At 37.6% G+C, this 23,232-nt stretch overlaps 1 protein-coding gene across 2 annotated transcripts in view; it reads left to right on the top strand.

The window, feature by feature from the left end:
* The first annotated feature begins 3,233 nt into the window (after positions 1–3,233).
* galnt14 (UDP-N-acetyl-alpha-D-galactosamine:polypeptide N-acetylgalactosaminyltransferase 14 (GalNAc-T14)) overlaps positions 3,234–23,232 on the top strand; it is a 146,371-nt gene continuing 126,372 nt past the window's right edge. The window contains exon 1 of one of the 2 annotated variants that reach the window (XM_015034007.1): positions 3,234–3,875. In XM_015034007.1, the coding sequence (XP_014889493.1) occupies positions 3,720–3,875 (156 nt within the window). In that variant the 5' untranslated portion in view covers positions 3,234–3,719. The remainder of the gene's footprint in view (positions 3,876–23,232) is intronic. The other variant, XM_015034006.1, reaches the window with a different exon arrangement.

Raw genomic sequence — 23,232 nt, forward strand, 5'->3', positions numbered from 1 at the left:
GGCTGTTGCTATATGACCGTTATGACATGCTAACAGCTCCATTTCCAGACAGCAGAGATATTTCACAGTAACATGATCTGGATGACATCATCAGTTGTTGGCTAGCTGTTAATCCGCCTCTTCTGCTTCTGCTGTTTCTCTGTCCCTGTCCAGCCGTATGGTTAGAAAGCTGAGAGACAAAGGATGGCATGATCAATAGACTGTTTGAACTTTGTGCTTTTCTCCATTCCCTGGTTCTGCTCTGCATCCATGAAGCCTCTGGTTCAACTCCTTTGGGGTCAAAGTTCATGTATTTGCGCTTTTGAGATGCTAATCTGCTCCTGGCACATTGTTGCCATAGTTATGCATTATAACTGAAAGTAGGAAAGTTTCTACTAAACCCAGCTTTCCACACACTGACGTAATGTGCATGTAAGCATTTATTTATCAGATATTCACCGTGTACAACAGCCTGAATGTCGCTCTTTACATGTGGTTGCAGTTTATACACCACTTAGAAATCAAACTGATTCATTAAAAACTAATAGTTTCTGCACATTGTAGCAATCTAGGAGAAATCTTTGAGGTCTTTGACTTTTCTCGTTATGTGAAGGTAACCTTCAAAGAAACCATTGTAGAAACAAACTCATTTCTGTCCATATTATTAAGAGAAAATGCATACAATAATTCCACGCTCCCAGTGCAGCACGGTGCTGCTGTTGAGATGTAAAGCTAAAGCATGACCCAAACGACTGGTGCTACAGAAAACTGCAGGAATGAGGTCATCACCAGCAGGAAGGTGACTCCTGCTGCACCGCTGCTAATGAGGTTCAGGGACAAACATGGAAATGTAGCAGGACTGCAGAAAGAGATGAAACTTTCCCCTAAACTCTACAACATAAAACAATACAAATATAAAAAACTGCACCCAACAGTTAGCATAGCTGTTCTTAAATTATCCCCAGATTGAAAGAGAACAGGAAGCTGCTGAGAAGTTATTCCCTGATTTCCAAACTGATTTATTGATTTTTTTTGTAACAACATTCAGACTGAGACTGACTACCAGCACACTACAAGCTGCTACAAATAACACAATGACTGTCAGTAAAATGTTTTGATTTATAGTTTCTTCTCACACTTATAAATGAACATATGGTGCTCTTATTGTATTGCTTTGTTTAGCAGGCAGCATTTAGTGACCATTAGTAAAACGTAACCAACATCAGCTTTACGTCTGATGCTACAGACGTACTATTAAGAAAACTAAAGTTGGTAAACTCAAAACCAAATCAAGTTATTTGAAGCTAAAAATCTTTAGATTTTGAACAGTTGCAACTAAAATAGGAAAATATGTTTATTCAGTATATTTTTTAAAAGGCAGATAATAAAAAAAGACAGTTTGCAAAGGAAGTCGATGTAGATTCTTACCTGAATTGTATTAAATTGGGATGAAAACTGCTCACAGAGACTCGTATGCAATGCAAGACATTCTAAATCTGCATTTATCTATGCAATACATTTCTTAGATAACTGTCTTTCAAGAGTGGGCTAACTTTTTATAAAAATAAAAAAAGATTTTGGGTCTTAATAAAGGACAGGAACAATTTGAAAAAGGAGACAGGATTGATGAATTTGATCTGTTCTGCTGTGAGATTAATGCCCACTCAGCACCTGCAGGGCACAGTGTGCCACCACACTGGGATACTTTTGCTCAAAGGTTAATTCCCTGGAAAGTACAAATATGTGAGATAGCTGCTTCATTGTTTCTTCAAGGTCTTCATAAACACAACAGTACCTGCAAAAGCAATTTTAACAGTCGACTCATGTATAAAACGCTACAATTGCTGTGGGAATATCAGAAATACAGATTTTAATGATCAATTTGAAGGTAACATGAAGCTGCAGAAACATTCATGTTTTTCTAAGGTTTTCATGCGCATTTTCAGTTTTTGCAGACAATATAACGTATTGTTTGAGCAAAACAGTATTTTTTCCAAGCTTCACTGGAAAATGTGGTTTTGCTCTGTAGTTGCGTTACCTCACCACTAGATGGCGCACCAAGCTAGTTGAAGCGTTTATCTTTCTGAGCTCTTTCCTGACATAAATGGGATCATTTTTTATACTTTGCTCCACATGTTTTATTCATGAACTCTAAGACAGAGCTATGTCCTCAGTGGGATGTCTGATAATTTATTGAAATAAAACGTGGGATCACTGACTTTCTCTTTTCCAACTCTACATTAATGGGACTGCAGCTACAAATCCAGAAAGCCTTCCTGCTCTCTCTGCCTCGTTCTACCACTTTTAACCACGTCTATCTCAGGTTTTCCATTTGTGTTTTTGTTTTCTGTCTTCTTCTCTTTCTTTTTCCTGTCTTTCCAGCTGTTTAGTTGCAGCTGGAAACGTTTTTTCTTTATTTCTCAGTAGGAGCTGGGTAGATTTCTGTGATCAAAGTTCAGTATCACTTTGACCTCATGTCAGCCATGTTGTGCTGTTATATTCTGACCTGTGACTCAGCAGTGAAATCTATTTTAAACTTCAGAAACACATCACTGCTGACTGGTCACTACACATGCGCTGCATTTGTGCCTCATCTGAAAAAGATAAACTGATGGTGATGCTTCCATAAAATATAGATTAATGCATATAAATATGTCCTAAAGCTTGGGTTTTTGTCTTTTTGCTGAAATGATTTGCTTCTCTACCTCCTGCTTGAGCTGCTATTGCCTCTGAAAAACCACTAATTAGAGCCAGGAGGAGGGTCTTAAGTGCTGTCAATCATGCTTGTGTATGCACTGCTAAATGTGCTAATGGTGGAGAAACAACTTACCGTTGAAGAAAAACGGTTTATCGCCCGTCATCGGTGGCCATGCAACTAGCCAGAGCATTCATGACAGCCTGCTGTGGTGAACCAGTTGTAGCACAGCAGAGAGCAAGGGGACGAGTGTGAGCAGCACAAACACATGAGTGATTGACCGTGCTAAGACCCTCCTCCTGGCTCTGCTAATTAGCACTGAAATCACTGGGAGAAGGCAGAGGAGCTTGATGTTTTTCACAGGTTATCTGTCTAGACTTAAACATCGTGACAATTTTAGTATATATCCATACTAATTACATACTGCAGCTTTAACAGGGGGCCTCAAATCAAATTATGCTCAAGGCCCTGCTTTAGAGTGCTGAATAGTAAAACAATGTCCAAACCAGATTTCACATTTATCCTTTTTGTTGGTTTATCGTTCATAATTCCTATAAAATACAATTAAATTGTGTTGCAACGTGAGAAAATGTTCCGCTCTGCGGTCCCACACGGAGCGGCACACCTGGTTCTCCTGCAGCCGCAGACATTCACATGTCGCCCAGCACCGGAGCAGCTGAGTGGGTGTCGGCAGGTGGAGCTCCTCCATCCCACTCAAACCTGCAGGAGGGTCCAGGACTACCTCAGAGAAACGCGCTCAGCCTCTCACTCCATACTCGCGCGCCGACCTCACCGCACGTGGACACACGGCGGTGTTCCAGAAGCGCTCGAGCTCCGGTGAGAGTTGAGAGCGCGTCAAGGAGCGCGCGCGCGCACGGTGTTTAACAGCCAGCGGGACCGGACGGGCTCGTGTCGGCTCAGCTGGAGGAGCTCCCTCTGCTTTTATCCGCTTCTTTTATTAGTATTTTGTTTAAATCCCGGTTCCTAACATGGGATTCTGACAGCAGCCGGGCTGCGGGCGCCGTCGGCTCCTCCTGACCGGAAAATGAAGCGTCTCTGTCGGAGGCTGGCGGTGGCCGTGGCGGTGCTGGTGTGGCTGGGAGCGCTGGTTTACCTGCTGGTGCTGAGTCGGAGGAAGTTACCGGAGCTCGGTGCGGGAGCTGGAGCAGCAGCCGGAGGCGGAGAGACGGGGAACAACCAGGTGAAGGAAACACCCACACACATGTCACTTTGTGGTTAACAGACTGAAACTGATACTGGAAGGTAATGAAACACTGATAAGTTTCTCCAGGTGTTTGTTTTTATTCGCTTCATGACATTTACACTTCGTAACAACGTAAAAAAAAAAAGAGATTAAAGAACTGATTTAGTAGAGATTTACTTTCATTAGAAGAAAACTTGAAATATAGGATTATAGACTTCATATGTTGAGGAGAAGTTAAACTTCCTGGTTACTTTATGCTTTATTTTTCTAGCGACTTCATTTAACTGCAAATTGCTTTGGACTTTCAGTAAAGTTAATGAATTCTCTAATGTGTGTTGGTTAAAGTACTTGGTGACATAAAACTGAAGATGTAACCAAACATCTTTCAAAGTGCCACTTTCTTTCAGACAGATCCCACTGTCAGGCTGTTTAAACTTTTTATTACTTTTTAAGCAGCTTTACATTCTAAGATATATTTTTTTTAGCTAGATGGAGATAGATAAGACTTTATTATCCCTTGGGAAAAAATCATTTTCCAGCAGAAATACACAAACAGTTTTTGTCTTTGCTGATTTGCAAACCACTTTATTTCCAATTTCAGACTCTTCAGCTCATACTGACCCATTTCATTATCTGACACAGGAGTTATTTCTGTTGTTAAAGTTTATTATAAAAGGTTAAAGTCCGTCCAGTTATCTGTCATTGTTTCTGCAGGATCTACTTTACTCCTTAATCTGTAGAATTCAACTGGTGTCCTACATTTAAGTTATCAGGAGTGTTTTTTTAGGAATCTTGAGGAAGATTTGGAGCAGTGTGCAACATAATGCAACATCATTATGTGTGAATTTCTAGTGCCATTAGATGAAAGTATAAATTTAAAGATTACTGTCTTTGAAACTGAAGCTTTGTTTCTGTTTGTCTGAAGAAGTAAAGTATCTTAACTATCAGGTGTCCATCAGAACCAGGCAGTTAGCGGTTCTGTTTGGCTTGAATTTAATGACTGTCTGCAACTCTGAGATGAAAGGTTTTCAGATAGAAAGCTGTTTTATTGATGTTTTTGTGGAAGGGATGCTGCGTATCGAGCTCCTTCGTTTGCTGGGTTTCAGCCGTCTTTGTCTTTTGGTAAAGTGTGAATTTCTAAAACAGAAACGCTGCAGAGCTGCGTGTTTTTAGCATTCTCTCTTCATCATTCTGCTAAAATTTAAATATCATGTTCCTCAGATGTTTGTCGCTGCACCTGAGCTCAGCTTTTATAACTGAGCTGTAAATGCAAACTGGATGTTTTCATAGAGGTCTGGGCACATTTTGTGTGAGAACACCTGCACTGTGTGTTTATGTTTCTGTGATGATCTGATGCAGTGAAGTGGAAGCTATAAAGCCAGAGCTGTTTGAGGCGGAAATCTGTTTTGATATCTCGCGTTGTAAAGAGCTAAGCTGCAGCTTTAAACTGTGAAGCCAACTTTTTTTTCCACACAGTCCTGCAGTGGAAAGGGATTATTAAATCCATCTGAGCTTGGCTCCGTTATGGTGCTGATTGTTAGTCTCAGTATACAAATACAAGGAAATAAAAGTCCAGCTGGTTTATCTAATCACCACTGAATTATTTACTCTAAATATATAAATATTTGTACCAATGTGCCCTTTCACATTACGATGCTTTAATATTTTCTTGATATTTTAGAATTGAATAAAATTCCAGCGTTTACTTGTACCGTTGAGAAATCCTTCTTGCCAAGTTACAGAACAGGATCTTTATTGGGTGGAATTTTTAAAAAATAGACTCTGGGTTTAAATATACAATTTACTGCTTAAATAAACACATGTTTTAGTGTTTAAAGTTATTTTTTTATCGCTTTTTAAACAGCTCCACAACCTGCCTTTGTGTGATTTGTGTCTTGTGCGGCTCTGACGCCTCAGCCTGATGTACTTCGTGTCTCTGCTTGTCTTACACTTCACTGACTTCCAGCAGCAAAAAGCAGACAAGAGAATAACACTGAACTTGATTTTTCCAAAACCACACGCGTTTCATCTCCTGGACATACTAGTTTTGTTTTCCAATGAATTTACATTTTCAGTTTAAGTCATGGATTTGTTAAAAACAGCTTGGTTAGTTGTACTTGTCAGTAATTCTGATTTCTTGAATCATTTTTAAAACAGATGGACGACTCTCTGCTGAGCTAAACTTGGAGAAATACTGATTGTCTTTTCTGTTTAAATTATTCAAATTCCTTTTCATAAATAAGAATCAACTTAATGTGATATGTGTGCGGCGTTTTACAAAATGACTTAGTGCATCACAACTTGCACCAATATCATCTCATATCACGTTTTGCTAATATTCAGATTCTGAGAGTTTTCAGAATGAAAACCTCAGTTTGATCCTGTTTTAAAAAAAAACATCTTCAGAGCAGTTTTGTCTTCATTTTAAGGTTTGTGTGAACGGAACGTGTTTTCAGATGGTTTATTTTTCAGCTGTTGAGGCTGAATTTCCTGTTGCTGTAAGTTGACCTGAATACATTCCTCTGCTAAAAGTCTCAGTATGAAATTTAAAGAGTAATTAAACTGCTTTAGCTGGAGATAGAAACAAATGCAACCACTGTGGCCCATCAAGAACAGAAAACAGGGAGGAAAAGAACTTGTGTGGACTTGTTCTGCAAACTCTGAGCTAATGAGTGAATCTCTGCGCTTTCTGCAGGAGTGTGTGTGTGTGCGTGTATGCGTGTGTATGTGCAAATGAATGGATCTTTTCAAGTCATGACACACGTGCTTTAACTCCTCTCTGCTACTTGTGCCAGATTCAGACTTGCCAACTTAATCCCACAGAATTTCACAGCCAGTGCGAAGCTGTCGGATTTGTCAGCAGGTAAAGGTGGCCTCCTGCGATCATTACTGTGCACACAGTCTGCCTCTGTTACAGGAGTAAGAGGAGCTAATTGGGATTCATCCAGTGTGTGAAGGCTTATTATCTGAATGCATGTTGGAACTGGAGCTGGAGATACTTTGGACCAGAATTTTGACCGTTTTGTTGGTGCTCAATAGTTTTAATGCAACTCAGCTGTTTTTAGGGGAATTAAAGTAAAAGGACTATTGTATCTAGAATTAGCATATCTTCAATAAAGGCAGCTCTCATCTCTGGAATGACTTCCTGTCAGATAAAGTTCTGGACTTTGGCTAGGCCATTCCAGAACTTTGATTTTCATCTGCTGCAGCTGTTCCATTGCCAATTTTTGACCAGCTGTAACTTTTACCTACAGCTGTTTTGATATTTCACATATGGCTGGAGTTTAAGTAAATTTTTTTGTTCAATTTTCTGTATAAAAACAGACTTATCATAAAATGTAATTGTTGGTCAGATTTGAGCTTTTTCTTAAATAATTAGAGTTTGTTACACTTTACTGTCAGAACTGAGATCAGCTCAGAGTCACAAACAAATAATTTTATTGACATAAAGTCGCAAATGTCTTGACCTGGATTTTCTCAATAGTTGTGGTTCTGGACCTTTGAGCTCATCTAGAAATCTTTTGGACAGTTGAACATATATAAATTCAGTTTTAGCTTTAATAAAACATAAAATTTCAGAATCAATAGAGTTTTAATTTTAACTTTTGTGTAAATGGTTTTTCTTTTAGGATTGAAATTCCTAATTCTGTTCCTGCTAAATTCATTTCCATGTTTTGCATGTAATCAGAAGTTGTTTACACAGGCTCTTATTGGCTTAATCACATGTTAATCACATTATTAGCGTATATGTAAATGCAGGCGGTGTTAGTGTTGGGTAACTATCAGCTGGAGCGGTGCAGAGGAGCATAAATACATAGCAGGTCAGGAACAATCAGCAGGTCTGTTCCTCGTTTGTGGCTCTGAATAAACATTAGATCCTGTGTTTGTGTGTGAGCCTTAAATAAATCCCAAAGGAGGAGTGTGTGTGTGTGTGTGTGTGTTATTTATTTGTTTCTCACCCATCGTGACTTCTTCTTCGCCTTACTTGTTAGGGATGTTGCTGTTTACTCAGTTTTTCCTGACTAATCAAAAATTGTCCCAAGCAAACAGAAGTAAAATGTTCAAAACAATTTGCAATTCATATAAAACCAAAGATATTCAACAGCATAAATCTCTATCCTTCTGCCTAATAGTGCCAAAAATGGTAATGCATATAAAACCAACACTAAACCATAAACAAGTATAAACTTTGAAGAATTGTTCTGAATATCTGTGATAAAAATTAAAGCTTTATAATAAAAATGTAAAAAATTGCAAAGAAAAAGTAGTAAACAAATACCAAACTGAAGTTTTCGGTTTCTGTGAGACGTGATATGCACCAGTTATTTCATTCTTTGTTTTGTATTGGTAAAAAAAAAAGTCTGCTGCTGTTTATGTTAAGATGGATGTTAGAGAGTTTAGAATAAGTGAACCCTTCTGCCTACACTTATTTAACTTCTGTTAAACTCTGTTTTGTTTACGTTTGTCCTGTAATTTTACAACTAACAAAACATAATTAATTATTTCTACCTTTCCTACTATGATAAGTCAGTAATTATAGGAGCAGAGGTGACGTCACACTGTGTGTGTGAGGAATCACTCCAAAACAGGGTTTTACTATTTTAAAACAGATTTATTGACAGTGTAAATGTTTGACTTTTTACATTAGCAGTTCAGAAATTAACTTTATTTTATTTCTGTCTCTGAGAATGTAACTGATAGATTCACAAAAATGTCCAAATCCAGGAAGTTCAGTCAAGTTTTTTGTTCCTATCATGTTTTATTTTCAACACACTCGTCTAGTCCTGTGCATCTTTTCCATGCTTAGTTGTTTTATTCCTTATATATTATCTTCTGTAAAACACTTTCCAGCTTATTTTCCATGTTTGTTTCTTCACTTTTAAGCCAGAAACCATCACGGCTGTTGAACTTTGAGACGTTGGATCTCATTGAAATTCTCTCTGCAAACCGGATGTTGTCCGCCTCTGACAGGTTTCTGTCTGTCGTTCCTCAAGAAAAACATGATCGATGCTCCAATCATTGTGCTCGCCTTGTGTATCACAACGCCCAGCCGCTCCACAATAAGACAAGACGCAAACACAATGCCCCCTTACACTACAGTAAATGACACAATTACACACATACACAAACTGGAGGCGCATTCGCAGTTGAAATTATTCATTTCCCCATATGAAATGCGGTTATTGTTCCTTTCTCCTTCCCTCTCCCTATCAGGAGGTATTCACATGGACAAGAGGAGAGGGAAATGAGTTTTCAGAGGAGCCATAACCGGCTCCCAGGGTGGGAATAATGGTAATAATGTTTTATATGAAGCTCGTAGTGCAGCGGGGCTCACAGGTTGGCTAACTAAACTGGCCTCTGCCACTGAGGGCCTTATCTGTGGGAAAGTCTCATCACAAGGCAGACAACCTGCTGCTGTTTGAAAGCTTCTCAGGATGAATCACCCGGCAGTTTGGCTCTTCTACTGAACCCAAACATTACAGCTGGGAGAAAAAACAAATAGTGTATGCAATGCAAATATGAGGTAGTTACTCAAGTTTCCTGGATGTTCCTCTTTTACATTCATCTTTTGAGATTTCTCACTTTAACAAAGTTGTTTTTTCCACATAGTTCATTATGATAAAGCCACGCAGTCTGGAAAAAGTTTGATTCTGGTTTCATTAAATAGAAAAAACCCAACTATATTTCCAGATAATTTTTCTTTCCCACTGTTTAAAGGTTAAACCTGCCTGTCCATCAGTTAAACATGATATTAGGAAGACATGTGATCAAGATGCTGCTGAATATTTTACAGACTCTTTTTTTTTCCTTCATTACAATCTCCACATCAGCCACTATGAGCTTCAGCATCTCTGCAATATATAAAAATAAAGTTAGCGTTGAAGATTGTTGAAGTCCAATTAAGAGACCAAATATATAAAATACGGGTGATTTTGATTGATGGCAGGTGAAATATCAAAAGGCTGATCACTGTTCAAATAATAACTTTCGTATTTGTACTTGTGTTGTTTTGTGTTTGGAAAAGTTTGAAAGTTTGACATAAAAATGTCCAGGAAGTCTGGAAGCATGTTTGCCTCAAATATAAAATATTGCATCATCTCCCTCATTACTGCAGGGTTAAAAATCCTTACAAACCTGCTTCATCAGCAGAAACGCCTTTGGCTTGTGTAATTTGCTGTGGTTAAGTAACATGGACCTACTGGACGCCACCTGGAGTTAGTTTGGTTTTCTCATGAGTCATATTTCATCAGAATCAACGGAACAGGCTGCAGTTCTGTTTGCTCTGCTTCCTCTCTACATCCCAGTGTAATATGCAAAGGTTAGCATTAAATACCAGTAAAGTCCATCATAATTCCATGATCTGAGCTTTATGTTATGTAAAGCTGATATTCTGGCTAAACCCAAAGGCTCCATGCTTCCTCACTACGGACACTTAAACGTTGGGCTGCTATAAAAGAGCACATTAAGAAAATTACAGATAAGTAAGTGAGGTGTTTTAGAACAGCATTGATTTCTTGTTTTGCTCCTGCAGGTTTCAGCTAAATGAGCAGTCTGTCTGTATATTACACAGACAGCCAATTTGCAATCACTGTGCCATTCCTGCAGCAGCGAGTATGCTTCCTACAAAAACCTAAGAAAAGGATGTTTTGCATTTTCAGCCTGGCTCATTCCTTCATTCTTTATAAATGATTCAGCCAATTCTTAAAAAAAAAAAAAACTAAAAAAAAAAAAAAATGCAAGAATCAACATAAATGGGATTTTTTTTTAAACTTTGAGGATGCGGCACAATCCAATATGTTTGACTGCAGAGTCATCCGAGTCTACAGTGTTTGCTTTTGTTTCCAACATCCTCAGATAAACACAGACTGAAAAACGTAATAATTCTAGCTTCAGTCGTAGCTATGCTGTGTCTCTAAATCAACATGTACAAATTAATTTTAATATCAAATGTTATTTGTATAGTATTTGTTTTGGTATTACTGAATAGTGGCTGCTTTTAAAAAGAATGATTCACCATCCACCCGAACTTTATAAAGGATATTTTTTAAATCTTATGCTATTTGATTTTGATCTATAAATTAATCAGCAACAAAAAGCTCCAGAACTGAAGGGCTAAACAAGGAATCTGTCGACCCGTAACAGATAACTTTGGAGAAAATCAACCTTAAACTTTGTGTCCAGGGAGGAATTTATAAAACACTGCTGCAGAAACTTAATTTGATCTGACTTATGTTTTAGCAACAAAGTGATTGCTAGAAAATTTTAGTCTTAAAACTTGACAGTAACTGGTAGTTCCCAAACTTTTCAACTTCTTGCCAACAAATAACTTTGTCTTTTATAAAGCAAAGTAGATTTACTAGCATAGCGCTGCTAATGCACATGGGGATTCAAGGTGCTTTATGCAAAAGTGTAAGTAGCATAAGTGCAACCAAAAATGTATAATATTTTGTCTATTATTCTGTTATTTATTTTCTTTTCCAAAATGTCAACTCTATCAACAAAATTATTATTTTAATTTCAAAACATAGTTTTATTGAAAAAGTTGCATCGGTATACATCTGCTGTTTGGGAGATGGGATGGCTTAGTTATTGTTTTTTTTTTAATTAAAACATCCTAAAGCTAAATAAAAAAAATAAGCTTTTTACTGCTTAAAATACATCAACATCATTCCTTAGCGATGCTTGATCGTTTGTAGCAATGGATGCATCTGCAGCTAAAAATACTTTTAACATCAAAAAGCCCTTTATGCTTGGCTTATCAGTACAGTGTAGAGCTGATCTAGTGCTTATCTTTTGGATTAACTAATTATTAATTGAATAGCAAAAAGTGCCTAATAGATTTTTTTTACAGAATTTGAACCAGGTGACGTTCTGGGTGGAACATATTTACAGGCAAAGTTTTTTTTTGTTTTTTTTCTTAAATGCAGAATGTATATATTTTTGTACAGTTTTGACTTAGTTTGTATACTGCAGTTAACAATTGATTACTAAATTGGTTGGTGATAACCTCGATAATAATTAATCACAATTAATCCAAATAATCATGTCAGCCCTACATTAAACCAAGCAGGTCTCAAATCTTGCAGAAATTATAACGTATGAATCATTACTAAAAAAAAAATCTTATATGATGTACGTGTCTGGTTTTAAATAACAGCGTGGCATTTAGTATGCGTCTGCTTTTGTTGAAATCTTGGCGGGTTGAAGAAAGGTTCCTGATAACTGGTCAGCTTTATGTTCCTGTCTCCTCTGATGTTCCACTTTAAACGTCATTTTCAGCTGAATCTGGGATGCTTTGTAAAATGTCAAAATGGTCTGATAGAGCAAAGTACAGTGTGTGTGTGTGTGTGTGTGTGCAAAGACTGCGTGAATAGCTCAGTAATTGTCTGCTGACATTTGTGTGTGCTGGTGTGAAAATTGTAATTCTCACCTTGATGTATGAAGGATTGAGCTATCAATCTACTTTATATAGAGTGGAGTGGAAAAGGAGGATAAAGAGAGTGGGAATGAAGGATAACAGAGACATTTGGAGCAAAAATGTGAAGAACTTGTGCAGAAAGGCAGAGAGAGAGAGAGAGTTCAGTAAAAAGCAAACTGGACAGAATAGGATTGTAAGAGAGAATGAGAGAAGTGACACAAAGGGATAAAACCACATTTTTAATGTTTAATTCCTGAAAAGTATGAAGGGAAAATGATATCATTTAGAAATATATGAGTGGGAGGAGAAGAGCTAAGAAGAGATAAAGAGCTAAGAAGCAGAATCACCTCCAACTCGAGGAACAACAGCGAGTCGACAGGGAGCAAATGAACTGGTTCAGAGCAGACAGAGAACAAGCTGTTTTCTCTGTCGCCAGTCATTTGTGCTCCACGTGTCATTTCTCCATTCAGCGCCGGTCACAGCCAGCTTCTGCTGCTTCAAGCCAAGCTTTCATCAATGCAATCACAGCATTTTCTGGCAGGTTATTGTTTAAAGTATGTCAGAAATCACTAAGCAGTGGGGTGACCATGCATGTCTTTGTGAGCAGTTTGCACAAATTAAGATGATCTTCCACAGAGCGACCGCTTTTTCTCTCATCACTGCAGGATGTTGTTTATGACTTGGTTTGTTTCCAGTTATTCTAACACCTGCAAAGCTTTGATTAATGTCAGTCAAAGGTCAGCTGGTCATTCACGTGCAGCTTAACCGACTCAAAATGAAAAGTATATTTGTAATGTCTTAATTTTTTCATATTCCACTAAGGGACAAGGGTGTAAAGAAAATGGATGGATGGATAGTTTGGTATTTCTGACTCCCTCAGTTTGAAGAATCAAAGTTCTGATTGTGTTGATGGACCTTGAAGGACTGTCGTTGTGACTATGTTCTTATTTTCCAGAACATTCTTATCTTAAAAAGTCAACATCCGTTTGCAAAGTGTGTTTTCAGAGAAATGATGACACGCTCCCCAGGTTTTCACGTCACACAGTGTTTTATTCAGCGTTTGTTCATTTCTATAAATATCCTGCAGCACGTTTGCTCTTCTTCTTCCACTCAGATGTTGATTCAGTTCAATGTGAAGATCATTTTCAGGATCAACAAAATGATTCTGTCATAATCACATCATCTTCTAATCTTCACATTGACCTGCTTTCTAATAGCCTCCCACCTTTTAAATGAACAAAGAAAACATGTGAAGGAGGTTAATGGTTTTGCCCCTGCAGCTTTCTGATTAATATTACTAAAGTCTGCATTCACAACTTTAGGATTGGGATTAAGGAGGAGACTAATGTGACATGAAATCTCCTTTCTGTATATCACGTCCTCTGATCAAAGACCTTGAACCATCTGAAAAGCTTTGATTCAGGTTCATTCTGGTTCAAATCGCCGTTTTGTTGCATCAGATGTGTTTAGGTGAGATGTTGGTCCATTTCAGTGCAGATTGGCAGTATAAATATTTAAAATTCATCATTTTTTGGCTAGAATGATGCGGTGTGGAGTTGACATCAGTTTATTGAAGCATTGGCTCAATTTTCTTTCTTTATTCTTTTTTCTGGTGAAGGACACATTTCAGGTATCATGTCACGGTCAAAAAAAAACAGCTAGATATGCTGAATGAATATTTTTCTCTTTCAGTGAGAGGATATGAATATAAAAATTTGACTATATGTCCAGAAAGAAATCAAGAAAATTTAAAATAATGAGCAGTCTCATGCAGACTGTCAGAGGAAATGACATCGATCGGGATCCACACACATCTGACCAACATGGAAAACTCTGAGCACAAACACTGTTTTAAAATGTCAGATCATATCCTGCCCACTTATTCAAACTACTCTGACGCCCACAGTCAGAAACGGCTCCATTCAAGTGTAATTGCATTTCGTAGCATTAAGTTAACAGATAATGTGTGCAGAGAAACAGACATGAGAGCGCCTGTAAAACATCCGTACACACCAGCAGTGTGTGTGAGGAGTTTTCTGCTCTGCTACTGCTCCACACTCTGTGTGCTAACTTATGCATGTTACTACACAGTGTGTTGACTTTCTGTCCCTACTCTGTCCATTATGGGCTGAAACATTAAAATAATGATCAGCCACAGGAATACAGCTCAAACTCTCTCAACATTCTGTCTCTCCTGTTAGAAACACCAAAGTCTTAATTTAACTTTATCTGATATCAGTCAGAAAGTGTTCCTACTTACTCCACATGTGGCTAAATGAAGGCATCAATGTGACACCTGAGCTGTTACATGTTTATTTCTCTAAATTTACCAGACATTTTATGAGATCCACACAAGCAGACATGAAAAATGAAAAATAATTTTCTCTGAAGAAATGACGGGCTGGGTTGCTGACTCCTCCTCGTCTCTCTGCTGGTTGATCAACAGGAGGTCGTGCTTCATGTGTTTTATCAGAGCAGGTTGCTGCCCAAATATTTGCCTGTAAAATAAATAAGCAAACTCTATTCTATCAAGACCAATTTCAGATATTTGGCAAAGGATCCGATTTATCAGCCGGCCATTAAAATCGCCTGACTTCCTCTTACACTGTTTTAGTGAAGATGAACTGAAAGCTCCAGGCTTTCACCAAACACTCTGCTGAAGATTATTCTGATAAATGCAACAATTAACTTAATCATGCCCCAATGCAGATGTGTAGAAATAAAGACAGTCATTTGGGTATTTATGCTTGCATTTCAAATCTTAATGAGGCTTTTCTGATGTGATTTCCTATAAAGTCTCATATTAATAATCCAAATTGCAGAAACAATATTCCATTTGACATTACAGTCTAGCTGAAGGATTGGAGTTGTTAGTCTCCAAAGTTTTTTTTTTTTTTTTTGCTTTGTGACTGATGCTAATCCCTCTTCAGGGTTTTATTTCCAGTCCGACACGAGGCTGAGAAGAAAAAGAAGCAGATACATTTCTGATGTTTGCAGCGCCGTTGTTGTAGCCGTCATCTGAAGCAGAGCACGTTCCAAGCTGTCAGTGTTGTCATAGTTGTTATTGTTGTGCTTGCTGGGGCTAATAGCAGATATATCCGCTCCATTAGCCGTTAATCTCTTCGCCAAGAGTGTGAAGAAAGCAATATAACCAGGAGGATTCAGGGAGGACTGATATGTCCAGCAATTCCTCTACTCTCCTCTGGAATCATTTCTTTTTCCATTTGTCCACACAGAGATAAACGCGGCTACACACACCTACAGAAACCTTCACACACCTGCAGTCAAAACCTTTAATGAGCTTCATTCTTGTCTCTTCAACTCAAAGACTATTGTTTTTTTTTAAATTTGGGTGTCATTTATCATCATATTTCTTTGCAAAAGCCTTGATGAAGATTAAAGGTGAGGCAGAGAGGGAGTGGATTTGTGTTTCTGTGTGAAAGAAAAGGGTGAGAGGAAAAAGCGAAGAGAAAAAACCCCACAAATACACAATGTATTTAGCCTCTTCTGTGAAGTTTGTTATTAATGCCTTTCGCTGAGGGTGAATTATTGCCCTGCTTGCAAGCTGCTCTGCAGTGTTTGCTGACCTCCCTCTTCATCTCACACAAACCCACTCTGAGCATTTCCACACAGTGAAGGGAGATTTTCCAGAGGCAGGTGAGGAATTTCGAACAGCTATGATTCGATAAGCATTTCTGAAGACTGCAGCCTGGATGTTTGTGGATTAGAGAGACATGGCGGGGCAGAAATGTCTCCTGAATTATAGATGTGGGAAGTTTTATCAGGCAGAACAGAAAGAAAACCTCCTACATTTATAGACGTGTACATCGGTTTTGGTTTGGTAAACGCAACCTCGGCTGAAACGTGGAAATCAAATCCTGCAAACCGATAAGATTTACTGACACAAGGCTAACAGGGAAGAACGAATGTTTGTGTTTGTCTTTAACAGCAGTTTTGGATTTCTGTCGGCTTTCTCCGAAAGAAAAGATTTACAACTTGCAGGTCAAAGCTTTAAGTGAAGATGGAGGAAATTGAGGAGGAAGAGGAGCTGATTGGCTGAACCAATATTACCCCCAAACCTTCTTTCAGACAATTTTGAATGAAGCTTTAGTCGAGATGTTTGGTGTGGATTTTTATTGCTCAAACAACAGAAAACCCTAATTTTTAAAAAATTATGCCGACAAATAGTTTGGTTTTCTCTTCCAAGGCCAGTGGCATTTTACAGTCTTTAAAGTTTTAGACATGAAAAGTAGAAATATGGAGAACTTGACAATCAGTCGTCGTTGGGATGAAGCCTGGTGGCCAAATCCACAGAAATGGTTCAACAGAAACAAAATCCTGCTGGAGCATTTTGTAAAATCGTTCCAACCGTGTGGAATATTAAAGGAGAAGATTTAGTGCTGTCAGGTTTTCTAAAAAAGGTTTGCTAATAATCCTAGTGGCTTTATTAAAAACAAACATTCAGACTATGCTGCTGCTGCAGTAAAATATCAATTTACTCTCAGGCTCTTTAGTAATCCTTACACAGGGTGGCAGTAAATGTTGCCAGCTCTGTATACCTTTTACGATTCTTGTAGGCCAAAATTTAATCATCTGTTTTATGTTGAGTGCATAGCGTGTCAGCATCTTTGAACATAAGCAGATAAAAATTGAAAGTTTTGGGAGCAACACATGTTCCGTTTAATTTAAAATAAACATTTTTAAGAGGCTTATTTTATACCCACAGCGTTTCCTGACACAAATCCTCACTCAGAAAATAAAGACAATGGATGTGCTGTGAGTTTTGGCTGTGTTTACAAGAGAAATAATCACACAGAGAAAAAATATGACAGGATGTTTTGTTGTATGTTTTCGCTCACACAGTGCATACACTCCACTGGGACAAAAAACCCAGAAGATCAACCCTGCACATGTGCAAACTGCTGATTAATAGGAGCTGCTGCTTATTCCTCCCTGCTATTGACTGAATGGAGCTGAAGAAGAAATGTGCAGCATGCAGAAAAGGATGTGATTGGTCCAAAAATATGCAACATCTATCAGGAAACATGTTGAATTAAAGTTTAAAGCACAACATTGACTGTTAACAGTGGTGTTTAAAGTAATATCTTTACAAATTTCATAAGATCAATCAACCATTATTGTATACATGTATAGGGTTTAATAGAATATATATTCAAGTAGTTTTTAATAATCCTTAGCAGTTTTTTCTGCATAGGCTTTTTATATACATGTGCGAAGGGTAAAACATTCGACTGTACAAGGTAACTTTTAAATTACATCCCATCTGTCATCTCATAAATATGCATGCAGACACACACCTGGATACATACACACACACACACACACACACACACACACAGAAAATCAGCCTTGGTTGTTTTTCCTCTCAGTTCTGAACTTGATTGAACAGAGATTTAAAATCTTGCATGGATGCAGAAAAAAATGCTGTAAATAAAAAAATGAAAATACAGAAAAACCTGTAAACAGATTTCTGTGAATGTCGCCTGCTCTGCTTCTCTTATGAGCTGCTGTGGATGCTTTACTGTCTGGCACTTTCCTGGACCATGAATATGCAATTTGATCCTGTGTTGATCCCTGTTGGGACTCTCCACCTCATCTCGACTCTGCCGCCTACACAACCAGGCCAAAGGTCGACTGCAGAGTGCACAAAACCTGAAGCAAGAATCTAGTTCCTGAAATCTCATTTCTGTTCTTTATCTTGTTACTGAACCTGATTGGCTGCTTTAGGTTTTTATGGTAATGTCATGGATCTTAAGAAAAGAAACTAAAGTTTGAATGAAGATTTGTTTGCTCTGTCTGGTATTTCTAATCATTCTGTACCAATAATTGGTGGATTTGATGATTGTAGCCACATTTGTGTCTGGTTAAAGCTATAGCATAGGATGGCACATTTAGAGGCAACTAGCAGGCTGTTTAAAAAAATAAAAAATATCCACCTGCATCGACAAGTTGCTAAAAAAGTGATTAAAACGTTAAGGATGTTTCAGGAAAGCTGAAACTGATGGTTGAGGTGCAGAAACCTCCCATTTTTAGAGAAGAAATCCTTCAAAGATGTGATATTTATGTCTGTAGGTCCAGTAATATATCAGCAGAACTTTAGTTTTCATAAAGAAAAAATACATTTCTGCTTAGCTTGTGAGCCATTTGGTTTCCACTTCCCAACTCACACAACTTTAAGTCATAAGATTATGTTGTTTGTTCTTTACTAGTTTAGAAAAGTAGGTGATTATGTCACTTTTAGTCAATGTTTGGTTTATTATAGATGAAAAGCTAAAAATGCTAAAGTTCAAATGCTGCCATTAAAAACATGATGAAGTTTTATTATTACATATTTACAAATTTTCTCTTCCAATGATGAGCAACTTCTATATTCAAGTCTGATTTTATTTTGTAGGTGCCGTTAAAAAGCTGCAGAGTTAATATAAAACGTCAGTATTGGATATATTTTTTCCATTCATGCAGTTTATCAGCTTCTAACAGAAAAAAAAGTCTTTTACATTTAGATGTAAAGGTCTTAATCTTGATCTGCACATTTTCATCAACGTTTTGTCCAGTGATTTATTCCACTGCTGTGAATCTGACTCTGCTTTTAGAGATGAAGTTATTGTAAAGGATGCCTGGGTGTGTTTGCTCTTTTCCAGAAGATAATGTCAGGTATTACAGTCTTTATGACTTTTTAATAATCATAATGATTGGTTTAATCAGAGCAATAATTAATTAAAAATCAGAATGATTTATATATTTCCTTTGCTGTCCCTCATCTCCTGATCTGTGATTAAAACTCTAAACTAAAAGCTGCAAAAGAGAACAGACAGATTTCACTTAGAACTAAAGGACAATATTAATGAGGTTTTTAATGATCAGAATGATTGATTCTGTCTGAAAAGGACCGTGTGAACATTTTACAGATCAGAACCCGACAACCTGATGTGAAAGAAGTTCCTCCGTAATCAAAATGCAGATACTCAGGCTGAAGGTTTGTGCTCAGATATTCGGATGTGTGTGTGTGTGTGTGTGTGTGTGTGTGTGTGTGTGTGCATGTATGAGGTGAACCAGAAAATAATGTAGAAACCAAACAAGCTGCTGCTTCAGGGAGCGATCTATACTCAGCCTTAAATTGATGACAGAGATGCTTGTGAACGTATGAGTGTGCTCTCCTGGTTTCTGCTGGGTGAAACAGCGTTGAAGAAAGAAGATGAGAGAAAATGGATGAGGTGGTGTTTGTCTTACTGTGTATATTCTCTGTCTTTGTGTAGTAGTATTGATGTTGGGGTACTCTCCCCAGACCTGAGCTCAATAAGCCCTGACTTCAAACAAACAGCAGCCACTTCACCCAGGGAGGAGAGCAGAAAGAACCAAGAGGTGAAAAATAAATGAAGACAAAGGAGAGAGGGCAAGAAAATAAGGAAGGGCTGCATAAAATAACAGAGCAGAAGAAGAAGAAGAAGAGATGGGAGAGATCAAGAGCAGAAACATGAATGTGGGTGGAAAAAAGAGTTTAAATGGAAGAATAGATACAAATGGCAGGATGAGAAACATAAAAGGGGAACAAAATGCTGCATCTCATGTTGCTGATGCAACCAAGGCTTTGATTTCTGTTTTTAGATCAGAAACACCGTCATCCCATCAAATTAGTGTGACTTTCCGCTTTAAGTTTCCCAGAGCAACTTGAGCATCGTCTCCCAATACACAACAATATGGGAGAAAATATCAGTACACATCCTAACTGATAGCATAGCTAAAATAAATACATCAGTGGCAAAAACGGAGAAAATATCTGTTTTCATGCATCATCTGTCCCTTCTTGTTCCCAAACAGCAACCCAATCCTCGTCTTATTTACCTGCAGCTGCACAAATGTTAGAACAAGAACTAAAATGCATAAAATGATGCAATGATTCAGTAATGAGGAGACGAAGTAGAGAGTCTGAAATCACAGAAACCCTGAACAGTTTGGTTATTTTTTTATTGGAGTACCGAGCGCCTCTGTTATATTGCAAAGTTGCAGATGAGGTTTCAAAATATAAAACAAAAAAGCTTTCAAAGCCAAACAAGTGATTTATTTTTTGATGTCTAACCAGCAATAATTTAACTTGTAAATTTGTGGTAAAGCATTCTCCTAGAACAGTATAAAGGAATGAGTGAAAGCACCGAGCGCCTCTGTTGTAGACAGAGCTGTAAATAATTACTGGTGTTCCAGCAAACAACAGATATCTGCAATCTCTGAGTTTCTGAAAGGAAAAAAAAATCCAGCATGGCGAGAAACAGGCTGTAATTTAGGAGGAAGCTGCATTTTTCCCCCTTAGCTGAACCCAGAGCTGAGGGAAAATGGAAACAAGCCAAAAACAAAGAAAACCACCCAAATACTCCTACACTAAGCTGAAGAGGTAAACCTCAGTTTCCTGGACAAAATTTAGACAAACATTACTTTCACTGGAATGACTTGAATGAAATATTTCACCATGCATCAGACCTGTTTATATGAATTCGTTTGCATGTGTGCATCTCACCAAAAGTGTGGCATTTCCCTTAAATACTCCAAACTGGCCACATTTTATGTGACTTAGTGGTTCCAAAGAGCTGAGACTGTTTGCATGCCTGGTTTGCAGGAATGTAAAAGGGCAAATGATGCAGATGTGCAGATCCACCAGATCCACATCTGCACCTAACATAAAGTCTGAATGTTGGCAACAATTGTTTTCACTGAAGAAAGATTTGGAGTAAAACTTAGAATAACATTGTAGGGCAGTTTCTTCAAGCTTTTTCTTTAATCCAGAAGAAACCTGATTAAGAACAATCTGCTTCTTTCAGTTTCTTGGATCACAAAGATTTAGGGTTGAAAAAAAGATATAAAAGAAACAAAATATAAAACAAGCATATTTTTCACTTAGAACCCATAAAACTGAAGGAGGTAATTATTTTTACATGCTGGATGGTGGCCAAGAAGGGTCAATAAAATGTAAAAACCACAACAGTACAGCAAAAAGCCACAAAATGACTGAAATGGAAGTTATGCAATATGTTAGCATGTTGCTAAAACTGAAGTAATTCTAACAAGTTTATCATAAATCACATTTCAGCATAAAATACAAAAACAGAATTTGGTCAAATTGAAGCTATGCTAGTTTATCATGACTTCTCTTTTAGCTTAACTTTGGTTTTAGCATCACATGATTTTGTTTCGCTATTTAATCTTGATTAAATATCTTTAAAAAAGGATGAGTTTTTGTTTTTAATCCTTTCAGGTCTTATTGGATTTTTATCAATAAATTTGTCTGGTGATGTTTTTTGTAGTCATATTAATCACAACAACAACAACAACAGAGTTTTTAAGTCACAGAGTTTCCCTAAAATAAACTTTTTGTTGGTTCTACTTCGCCCCGCCTGATTAAATGCGACATGAAGCAAAGATCCACCATCTCTGGTGAATCTCTGCTGCATCTCTTCAGTGAGCTGAGCTACAAAGAGCGATGGCGCCGCTCTGACACTGATCTAAAGATCTAACGTTATCTTACACAGTAGTTTGCTGTTTTCTGGGATAACAAGATTGTCATAAAACAACATGAAAATTAATTGGCAAGCTTCAGAGACCAGGTTTAGGGAGGAAAACAGGGTAAATTAGTTGTGTCGTGCTGCGAGTTCGTCTAGCTCTGATGTTTTGTTCAGCGTCTGACCCCGGTGTGACTAATCCCACCCATCTCTGTTTTCTTTTGTTTGTTTCTTTAGCCTGTATAATCTGTCTTCCGGATGCTTATCTCTGTGCGGTTTTTGAATTAAGGATTTCTCTTCCAGCTTTTTCCACATAATGCTTAATCCGCTGCTAAAATCCATATTCATGTGTTTGCCTCATTTCTGCAGAGCATTTTTCTTGTTGCTTGTGTATTTTGCACGGCTAAAGCCTCAAAATATATTTAGCATTTCAGCATGATTTAGTTTGTTTGCCATTTTTACACAAATTATCCCTTAAAGATGTCCTTTCCTATGGTCAAAATAGCTTGAAAATATTGTTATAGGAAAGTAAATCCAAGAAACTACACAGAAATTAAATGCTTAGTAACATCTTGCTCATACATTTACAGCAACTGCCAAGTTAATTGCCACCCTGGTAAACGAATGAAGAAATCTGGAAATGAATTCATGCCTCATGGCAGTGGCTTGATTTCACACTGAAAAATCAACATTTTATTTAAGTACATTTATTCACTGGGAGAAAAAAATCCTGCATTAAGAAATGTTTATGATGCATCTTTCTAACATCCAATAACTAATTGTAGATTAGAACGTTTTTGGTTTTTATATAATTTATCACAGGAAACGCAGTTGGTTTACTGTAAGCTTGGGTCTTTGGAAGTGGGATTGTTTTGGCCTGGGTGAGATGGACATTAACTGCAATACTCAAACATCCCTTTGATGCAAAGTCTTTAAGTGTTAAAACGAGGCTCAGTATTTGTGCGGATTCAAGTGGATGGAAACTTTTCTTAAAACAAGATATTTGTTTTTATGAAGCTACCTTTTGATTTTAAAAATGCCTATATCTTAACGTTTTCTTTCTTTATAATGGAATTGATTTGTTCAAATCATAGATGTAAATTATCCTGCTGTGATGAAATATTGGCTTCTGTTAAAGGTTGTTACCATCCCTGAAGGGCGTAGCGGTGAGTTTCTGTTTGGTCTGATCATGTTGGAGTTCATGACGAAGAGGAAATTTCTCCTCCTCCTGATAACCACCATCTCTGACTTTAATTTGCCTTTAAGCAACAGAAGCAAACTAATAGAAATAAGACTTGTTTTGATGCTTTATTACAGTCATTACAAAGGTGATTCATCACAATATAATAAAGGGGATGACACATGTGTGTTTGTGTTCATGCTGTGCAGCCACACAGGAGATAATAAAGACACAGACACACAGGAG

The sequence above is a fragment of the Poecilia latipinna genome, unplaced genomic scaffold (assembly GCF_001443285.1).
Source record: "Poecilia latipinna isolate Pla-1442-1.1 unplaced genomic scaffold, P_latipinna-1.0 Scaffold284, whole genome shotgun sequence".
In the NCBI taxonomy this organism is placed as follows: Eukaryota; Metazoa; Chordata; class Actinopteri; order Cyprinodontiformes; family Poeciliidae; genus Poecilia; species Poecilia latipinna.